This window comes from Frieseomelitta varia, unplaced genomic scaffold, assembly GCF_011392965.1.
Source record: "Frieseomelitta varia isolate USP_RPSP 00005682 unplaced genomic scaffold, Fvar_1.2 scaffold_537, whole genome shotgun sequence".
Classification (NCBI taxonomy): Eukaryota; Metazoa; Arthropoda; class Insecta; order Hymenoptera; family Apidae; genus Frieseomelitta; species Frieseomelitta varia.
The window spans coordinates 257,773-268,619 of record NW_025110298.1 but is presented as its reverse complement, the minus strand read 5'-3'; the positions used below and the strand labels follow the sequence as shown (position 1 = coordinate 268,619).

Here is a 10,847-nt window from a genome sequence, read left to right as displayed (position 1 = left end):
AAAAAAAAAAAAGAAAAAAAAGAAAAAAGAGAAGAGAAACGAGGAAACAGAGAGGTGGATATGATAAAATAAAAAAAGAAATACGCGAGTGACAGCGGGTTGGCAAGGCAGGTTGCTGAGATAGCTTGATTCGGAGAAGGTTAGAACTGAAATGAAACGAGATGCCTCAGGCCTACTGAGCGTAAGAACTGGAAGTTGGTTCACGTGCGCTGTTGTCGCTCACGACTCTGTTCAACAGCGAAATATGAAAACTCCGGAGGCGATTTTAATTTAGCCACAATGTCTATTGTTTCCAAATACTGAGGCGGGAGAACAAAAGAAAAATGCGCAAATGTGTGTACAACCGTGTACGTTTCGGTGCATGTAGTACAAACGCGAACACCGTGAAAGACATTTATAGAGCACGATAAAGATTATGTGTCGCATGGCGTCTGTATCTAAGTAAAGACGTTTGCTTGTAAAAAAGTTTGGAAAAACTCCACTTGTCCTCTGGAGAAATTCTATATTCATTCGTTTGAAGAGAAATAAGTTCTTCCATCGGTCAATTGTATAATTTTGACATTTTTGAAATAGTATGTAACAAACGATAACGTAAAAAGACTTTTTCCTTTCTTCCCCAATCGTCTATCTACACGTTCGTCTATCACACGTATGTACGGTACGTACGTACGTACGTACGTACGTTATTCCATGAGTTACAAGTATGCGTGTAAAAAAAGTCATGTAAACACCTATTCCAGTTTTAACAACTTTCGTACGTTGTACATCGTAGATGGCTATAACATTTTGATCTATTACATAACATTTTGTTACATACGTAGGTAGGTATGTATAACTACGTTTTCTTATCAGTTTGCGAACGTATCTAATGTCTGTACTCTGAAACGATAAAATATTATTTCTGTGGTGTATTCGAATTTTACGTCATACTCGTATATCGTATAAAGCTACTGCGTGTCTTCATTCGCTTTGTCGCATTTTAATACCTTTAATATAACATGTTGGCGTTATTCGACGAAACTCGATCGTTCGCGATTGAAGGGAAAGATAAAGATAGGTATTTTAGAACTAGGAATCTGCTAATTGAGACAAGGAACGCTGACATGTCTCGGTATTTGAGTGAATGTTCTTACAGATGTGAAACATTTCTCGGGTAATTTTACTTCAGACGTTCAGGTTCGAGTACAATTTGCAGACTGCATGAAGCGATTGTAGACTACTTGTGGTCTGTAGGTTGTATCTGTACGTTCCAAGAATATTTTAGAATCCCGCTAGCGATATCGGGATAGTTGAAATAGCTTCGTTCAAGCAAGCAGCTTGAAGCAGGTAACGCAAGCGTGTCTATCCTCATCGTACAACCAACAATTTGGAGGCTATGTTGTACATTGTTGAATTACAACCGACCTAAATAGGCGCACGCTCGTGTATCTGTACACAGGCCCATCGAATATAAGTAAAATTCAACGCAGTAGAGAAAATGTATGTACATGTATGTATGTATGTATGTATATTGATAAATGTACATACTTGTGTATATACTGTTGAAAATTTCTTTTTAGAATAACGAATACGATGACGATGAACAGAAAAAATAGAAAATATAGATATTTTTGACTACTTTCGCAACTGTCTTTAATACGAATCAATCGATTCATTTTGGTTTCAGGGCAATTGAGATCACCGCGTATAACGGAACATCCTTCGGATATAATAGTGGCTAAGAATGAACCGGTAACGTTGAATTGCAAGGCGGAAGGTAAACCTCAACCCGTGATTGAGTGGTATAAGGACGGTGAACTGGTTCAAACATCACCGGGAGATGCAAAATCTCATCGTGTTCTTCTTCCTACGGGATCTCTTTTCTTCTTGAGAGTAATGCACGGAAAGAAGGAACAAGACGGCGGAGTTTATTGGTGCGTTGCAAGAAATCAAGCAGGCTCCGTTCCAAGTCGAAATGCAACGCTAACTGTTGCAGGTAAGTCTTTTAACGATAAGTCTTCTATTCGAGACCGCATCCTACCTGGTTATCTTCGTTCGAACAATTAACGAACAATCAAGTCGTAAATTTCGAAAGCAGATCAGGCTTCGGCCAATTCGATCATGCGCCCTCAACTAACAAACTTTTCGGCAATTTACGAAAAGTGCAACAACGCAAATAATCACACCGACGTGTTCCGCGTGCGCGCGTGCGTGTGCACGCGTCTATGCATAGCACGAAGAACGAAATAAATTAGAAGATCTTGATCTGTACGAAATAAAGAACGAGTCGATTACGTTCGGACAAACGGAGGACGAAGCCGAGTTTGTTTAAGGCAGATCGATATTCAGACGAAAGGAGAAGGGGATCGGAAGAGAGGGAGAGAGGGAGAGAGAGAGAGAGAGAGAGCAGACAGCAACCCTTCCACATCGAGTAGAATCTATTTTCTTCTCTGATGCATTACGATTAATGATCGTCGATTGTTTGCAGTTTTGTTAAATTCGCGTAAAATAGAAAAATTACAAACTGACGGGTAATGTAACAAAAAGATAGAGCAGCAATTTCTATTGGAATGAAAGTTTGCTTGTTCCGTTTGAAACTCGGTTGAAACATGTTGACGCGTTCCCTATCGCGGGAACGGTTGTTTCTCGAAAAACTTGTATCATCTATTCTGTTGTATATTGTTTCAACGAATGAAAAATATTATCTTAACGGCCAAGGAAATAGACAAGTGATATCGAAAACGAGTATCTAAATTTTCTCATGGAATTTCACGGCAAAGGAAAAGCAAAAGTTGTAAGAGAAGTGAGAAGAGTGAGACGGAAACAAAGACAATAATGGAAATGAAAATGAAAATGAAAATCCAACGTTGTGAACAAATCGAAATATTCATATGCTCACGTGGAAGTGCATATTGTTCGTGCATCAATTGCAGCTACATATTCGCGCATATTTATACATACATCTACATTTTATATATATATATATATATACGCATATGCATATATACACTACTTACACACGCGTGTACCGGTGAAGAGAAAGAGTGAGAGAAGCAGTGGGGATGAGGGAGAAAAGAGGAGGAGAATAGAAATCGATACGGAGCTGTATCTACAGCGAACGTATGCTCGACCAGCAGAGTGCTGTGTTGTGCGACGTGATGCAGCACAGCTTGTCATTTTATGGTGGTAGTAGTGTGTTGCGTATAATAAATGTGTTCGCATTAACACGATTTTCAAATCAAGCAATCGTCTCATCTTCCAAAATTTCTCTTAATCTACGATTCAATTGTTGAAACAAATTCTTATTCTCATTCTCGCATTTATTAATTATAATTTCTATTACTGTTACACTTTTGTCGATCTTCTACGCTCAAACGATCGATGCGCAAATCAATTATCTTCATAAATCATCACGTCTTTCTCTTACGAGTCTCACCTCTTACGTACTCACCTCGCACATACCGCAGTTCTTTGTGTTTTTATCTGACAAGTATCTCTTCTTCTCGTTTTCTTCTTCTTAAACTGGCCAAATGAGTCTATTGACAGAGAAACACCAATGAAAAGAATAAAAAAAACCGAGAAAAGAGAAAACATGTGATATATTCCATCTTTGTAATGTATTTCAATACGCTCGGAACAGAGCTGGAAAATTGAGCTTGTCCACTCAGTTCTTACATTCTATTTTTCAAATTCGTAATGAAATTTCGAATTGGAAAGAAAAAAATACGTTACAAGTGACATTTTTTTTAAATTCATTTTGCTGTTGCAAGATTTCGGCAAAGAAACTTGGCATTCGACGCCGGTAAAGATGGCGATCGCAATGGCCGTAGGGACGCAAACGTCGGCAGTTATGGCCGACGACCATGAATAAGGCTTTGTGCTGCTGCGAATACACTGCGTTCAACCGAACACAGTGCCGTACCGAAATAAACTGGTCGGGAATTTAAAAGAAAAAGGAAAAAGGGAATCAAAAAAATATCACGAACGAGAGAGAGAGAGAGAGATAGGATAGGAGGGAAAATGCGAATAGAGAAAGAAGGGGTAGCAAAGATTTCCAAACTTGATTGACGATGATCCAACTATTCTGTCACTTGAACAGACAAGTGGAAAAAGAATTGGTTGGTACATACACAGATGGTATGGCGGATCAATGAAAGAAGAAATCGCAACGGGAATGATGAAAATTTAGTCGGTTGCAGGCCAACGCTCGTCTTGCTTGGCGTTCAATTGCAGAGAAAAAGAGCAAGGGATTCGAAGGAATGGACGCAATGATGAAATACGTAGTGAAATTTCGGCGATTGGCACTTGATGACGACGCGTCTGTTCGTACAGCGAGGAGAAATCGTACAGAGCCCAATAAGTAGAAATGTAGAATCACCATCCTCAGATAGAAAGTCAAAACGATCGTCAGTTTAAAGCGATTTACATTTAATCTCGTTTATCACGTTTGCTTTCCGTTCGACTGACATCGTTTCGACATGACGAAAATGTTGTGTCGTCGATTTTAATTCTCTGGATTTCCTTTCGATATTCTCGTGCGAAATAACACCTATCTGTCCCGTTTGCTTGTAACCCTCCGCTGTCAGAGGGACCCCATTCGGAACCCCATTCGTTCGCTCTATCCCACCGCGTATCGATTAGCCGGACGGCATAGAACCGCCGTGTCGTGCCAGGGTTACTTCGCGCGGCTTTTAGGGGAAAAGAGGAGAAGAAAATGAGAGTTGGAGGGTTAGACGAGCAAAGAGAATAAGAGACACGTGGGAAGAGAAAGACGTAGCGAGAGAGAGGGGATGGAAAAAGGGAGAAAGGTAAGGGGAACAACGATGGCAGCGGGGAGGTGTTACAGCTTTTAATCCCAACGGAGAAAAACGCTCTATATCGACGGATTCGTTGATACCAAGTACCAGCACGATAAATGTTTCCGTTCACTTGGTCTCTTCAAAGTCGAGAAAACCAACGAGTTTTCTTCAGGTATAATATAACAACGTATGTACGTATGTCACACGTACGGTTGTAAATGCAATACGGTTTGTTGCGACTGTTAAAAACAAGTTGTTATACAAGTTACATTACGTACAAAATATTTATTCCATTGCTATTATTCCTACGTAATTTTAACAATGACCAAGTATCGTCCAGGCAATCGTATTTTTTCGCATCGTATCGTCACATTTTACTTTCTTTTACCATCTTTTGTCTTTTCTCTTTAAAAGACTCGATTGATCGTGCCTCACGACCATTTGCTAAATGTTTGACGAATTATACGACATACAAATTGAAATCAAGAAAAGTATCATATATGGATCAAGAATTTATGTTATCATATTATACACGAGGAGAAGAGAAAGAAAGAAAGAAAGAAAGAAAGAAAGAAAGAAAGAAAGAAAGAAAGAAATATATATTTTTATCAATGATATGCTATATTCTTCATTTTTTCTTGGCTTTTGCACGTTGTACTAAAGTGACTAAAGTTCCAAGTTCAATCTTTTGTTCGCATTGAAAGAACCACAGTTCTTTTTTCAGACTGTATTTACGGTAATCCAACTTCCGTTCCCATTCTTTCATAGTTTCTGGAATAAAAGTGCAGTGTTGTCTGGAAGATTACGAATTATGAAAAAAATTTATTCCAAGAAAACGTTATACTTTGTGGGAATAGGAAAAAATAATGAAAAGTCAGTTTTTCTTTTGTGTATATACATATCTACGCCAAATTGTACCATACATTGCCTGCTAAAAGTGTTCAGAATGAATTTCTATTTCAATCTAAAATACATAACAGGTCAATGTACACAATCAAATTATAATAATTGCATCGTTCTCTTCAAAACGCATCGAATCAGATTTTTTTACATATAGATTTATATATGTTTCGAGTGGTATAGAGTAAATGCTGCTGAAACAACGACACCATTCAGTCCGAATGGTATAGTACATACTTGGGTATTTCCGGCGTGGACAGCTAAGTTTGCAATGCACAGTCTGAGAGTTGCAACGCATACAAACGCTTATCGAAAGATACAATCTACGAACACCGATAAATATCGAATAGAGCCCACCATTCCCGTTTATGTTTGCGTTTGCGTTTGCGTTTGCTTCAAGTTTAAGTTTCTGTTTGTGTCTTTGCTCGATCTAATGGTTTTCATTTTCATTTTCATTTAACGAAACTTTTATTTTCCTTTGTTCTTTTTCTTATTTACCTTCAAAACTATCTTCAAAATTATTCATTGTCTCCGTAGTATGAAACTGAATCGAAGCAGACAATATAAACGGAATTTGGCTACGAATGAAATGAAATGAAATAAATTAACAGCATCAAACCAACGACCAAATGTGATTTATGTATTTGTAATTGTGTTTTGTAGTTTTGTTTCTCTCCTCTCTTTTGCTGGACGTCTTATGTATGTTAATTTCGTGTGATATACGTGAAGTATATGTATACCAGTGTATATATATTGCTTTTGATAGGTATTCTTTTGTATTCATCCAAGAATCGTAGAGGTGTAGTAATCGAGCATATTCCTCCGTTTTCGTATATGTACGTACAAATCCCGTTTCTATCCAGTATGTGATGTACCTCCGTGATATATGTGCGTGAGTACGTCCAACTGCCACGCCTACCGACACTACGGTTTAATTGAGTAATCGAGTACCCTCGCGACATAGCCTGAATCAGTGGTGGAAGAGAAAGAGGACGAGGAGGAGGAGGAGGAGGAGGCGAAGAGGGGCTGGAGGGGGGGTCACTTTCAACTACATTGCTGCCTCCTCCTCCTCCTCCCTCCCCCTCCCTCCGGATCCCGTCTCTTTGCTGTCTGTCCTCTTGTACTTACATTCCCACCCCGTCTCTTGGTTTTTCTCCCTCTCGTAGCTTTATTTGGTTAGACGAGATGACAAGAAGCATAGACGTAGATCTTTTCCTTCTTTTCTCGCAATTAGCGCGCAATGACGCGCGTATGTATGTCGAGCATCTTATTCGAAGACACACGCACTCGGAATACGTGACCGATTACGAAACAAAGTATCAAACAAATGTGAAGAAATGAACGTTTCGTGTCAGAATTCGATCAGAGGAGGAAAACTGCAGAAAAAATACGAATAGCGAAATCGGATAGCGACGGGTTGCGTGACGTAAATTGTATCGCTCGTCCGACTTGGGAAAACTAGCGACAACTCGATGTGACAAGAACCATGCAAGAGTGATGTAATTTAAATGTTAAACGGACAGTCACTGTACTCGTATGGCCAGTATGGTACTACGAGTGTAACGCGTATTTTTCCAAGATCCAGTCTGCGTGTTACGGGATTTTGTGAATTCAAATACGATTACATTTACGTCGTTAATCTGCAATCGAATAAACTTCTTGCCCCCTTGTTTTCCGTTTCTTTCCGAAATTGGTCCGTCATTAACTTTGTGAACGTGAAGAACGTGAAAAACCGGATCGACCAATAGAGAGGAGATGCATCTAAAAAAGTCTTGAGAAGAAGAGCAGGAGAAGATCTCGATGTCAGACAAAGAACTTTTTTTTTTTCTTTTTCAAAAGAAAGTATGCCAAGTATGAATGTAATAAGAACGACGTTGGTATTTTATATTTAGTTATACACATATGCACGTGTACGTATACACAAGGCACGTACGTAAATACTCGTTACAATACACAAATACTCGTACGTGAATTCGTTTCTTCAACTTCTTTCAAAGGAAGGAAGGAAGGAATAACGTTGTCTGTTCTTCTATGGTTATGCGTTGTCTATCGAATAGTCACACGAGGGCACGAACGCTGCACGCTCGTGTCTATTTATATCGAATCCGTGGGCATACCGGACCAGACTGCTGGCGCGTCGCGTCGCGAGCAACTCTCCTGTGCGGACAATTCTTCCGTCAATATGGCCAATCCTTTTAAACCTTTCGAATTTTTTGATAAAGTTATCGTGAAACGAAAACTTGTACTGAAAAGGATCAAAGGAATTGTAACAAAGAAAAGCCTTTGTAGGTACTTTGGAGAGTACGGAGAGTATTTATTTGCGTACACATACATATATGTACATATGTTACAAAAAAAAAAAAAGATTGTAAAACAAAGAAACGTACAAAAGTTTTATTTGGCAATAATAATGTTAATAAAAGTAACAATAACAGTTGAAAAAAGATTTTAATAGATAATTCACATCACGTACATACATGTTGTTTATAATTATCTTGCGAAAGATAATTTCGTACAAACTTTGATCAACTGTGAATAAAATTAGTCGTGTTACATATTGATTTGTTCGAGTTTACGTACGTGTAAAGACAAAGGCGTGACTTTTGTGATGGAAATAAATTTTCGATCGATCTCACGTATTTATAATCTATACACTCCCGTTTAAAAAATAAATCGAATAGATGACTGTTAAAGTATTCAAGTCAAATTTCTCGTTCTTCTACGATTCACATTCACGTGTACCACGTTCGACTTTGACAGTCTTGTAAATTTGTACAATGAATCCGTTATGTAACAATTAAGAATAAGAAGGAAACACTTAATCTACGTACGTACGCGATATGCTGTATTTACGTACGTACGTACGTACGTACGTACGTACCAAGACTCGAGGTTAGCCGATTAAACTTGAGAGAAAACCTTCAGTCTTTTAATAGTACCTATATAATATGGAGCATTGGTTTGATTCAAAATTGGAGAACCACCCGATGGGTAGTTGGCGAAATAGCGTGCCTACTTACGCTTACGCCTACCTTATGTATGTATGTATGTATGTATGTATGTATGTATGTATGTATGTATGTATGTATGTGGATATAGATTCACGATCAACTATCCGTATACGGATATACTGTTGGTATATCTGTATATACATACGAGGTATGTACCATGTACTTAGAGGCAACGGTCACCTTTCGAGACTCGACTGAAACTCTGAGCAAAAGCATCGAGCAGCCAAGCATGCAGCATGCAAGCATACTAACGTACACCCATACGCACGAAGATAGCCCCTATGGCCATTTGCATTGAATACGCTCTTACCTACCGAGCGAATATCCCTTCTACGTAGGCAATGCCACCGTTGCCACTGCTTCCTTCTCGCTCTTCCTAACCGGTCCTTGTACCATTGTGTTTATTTATGATCTTTAATTATATCGAATACGGTAGTGAAAACTATCCCTGCGCAATCTTTTTCGCATTCTGTTTCGAATAAACAAGATGTACGCACACTCGTACGTGCGTACACCGCTTCCTTCTGATAACTGATAAACGTTACGCACAATGTATCACAAAATCTTCCTTTCCTTTCGTCTGTTCATACCACGCAACAAATAATATACCCGTATCGAGCGTACGTGAAAAAAAGAAAACAGCACGCGTCGTTTCAGGTTTGTGAGGATTTTAGATTTTAAGCTTGGAGCTTTAGGTTTCAAATTTTAGGCGTATTGTTTGGCTATTTGTGATACTCCATGAATCATAAAGGCGAAAGGAGGGAACAAGATGTTCAATCATCAAAGTTTAACAATCGATTGCCAACGTGTCGAAATATGTATCGAACGAACGATCCGAGTATTACACTCGTTGCAAATAAAATCCGAGAATCAATTTATTAACAAAGTTTGCCGATAGTCAACGATAAACGTTGCGGAATTAAATGAAACGAAACGAAACGAAACGAAACGAAACGTTGCTAACGGTTCCACTTCAGCAAAGAATGGTCACAGGTTGTTGCGATCATTCGAGTCGTTTGCATACACGTACACATCATCGTCCTATCCATCTTGTAACAAGAGCTACACCCCGGTTTTGAAGTAGTCGTCTCGCGCAGATGGTGCTACTCCCGCACGATCTAACAGGCACAGTCGTTTGTCTCGTTCGTACACGCATAGCACGAAGGGAACGCGCCTGCTGCTGCTCTCATTAGTTGGTTCCTGCGGCACGCGAAAAAGCCTGAGGGGGGTTATATGACCGGTATGGGTGAGAATAGCAAAAAAGACGGCAGGGGTGAGACGGTAGATCCAAGAACCCTTCAATTCTTTCGCTCCAGATCTAGCGTCCGTTAATTGGAGGTTGTTTGACTACGCACCAACTTCACCCTTTTTTTTCCTCCCCCTGTCCTGTCCTCTCCTCTCCTCTCCTCTCCTCCCCTCCCCTCCCTTCTTTCCAACTTTGTACCTTTTTTAATATCTCTCTCTCTCCCATTATCCTTCTTCCATTCACGCTATTTCTTTGTTCGTAGCCGATCCGAAATTTATTACTACTTTATTACATACATCACTTGGCAAAAAAAAAAAAAAAAAAAAAAAAAAAGAAAAGAAATCAGAAAATTTTTCGCAGGAAAAATGAAAATTTGAATTCTTTGCAAACTCGAAAGAGATACACACGTGTATATGCATGCACATGTACGTCACAGTCACAATGACGAGAAGGAATGACGAAATATATTGGAGAAGAGGTTACCTACCATCGTGTGGCAAGACCTGTGAGTGAGCAAGAGAGAAAGAGAAAGGGAGAAGCGTTAAAAAGTATATGAAAAGCTGTTCAAACTCTACCGCACGAGTGTAGGCCTGTTTGTACGGCGCTAACGATGAACAAACAGAGCGGAACGACTTGGCCGATACACCGACTATGTCGCGTGACTCATCATTCGACTAAAAGATTGGTAACGATCAAAGAGAAAGGACTAGGGATGAGTTTGTCTGGTCTGATCTGATTTTGTAATCTTGTAATTCATCCCTTTTTTTTGATTAATTATTGTGTAAAACAAAAGTTTGCGAAGATGCGCCTTTAAAACGTTTTGAAGAAACAATTACTGCTGAAGCAATCAATCCGACTTGTCTTTTTCCTTTATTTTTTCTTTTTTTTCTTCTTTTTCTTTTTTTTTTTTTT

The 10,847-nt window shown here is 39.1% G+C and overlaps 1 protein-coding gene across 2 annotated transcripts in view; it reads left to right on the top strand.

Moving 5' to 3' along the window:
• Positions 1–10,847, top strand: part of LOC122533548 (roundabout homolog 2-like) — a 27,219-nt gene that overhangs the window by 6,495 nt on the left and 9,877 nt on the right. Inside the window, exon 2 of one of the 2 annotated variants that reach the window (XM_043663371.1) lies at positions 1,667–1,975. In XM_043663371.1, coding sequence (XP_043519306.1) covers positions 1,667–1,975 — 309 coding nt within the window. Of the gene's footprint in view, positions 1–1,666; positions 1,976–9,408; positions 10,621–10,847 lie in introns of those variants that run through there. The other variant, XM_043663372.1, reaches the window with a different exon arrangement.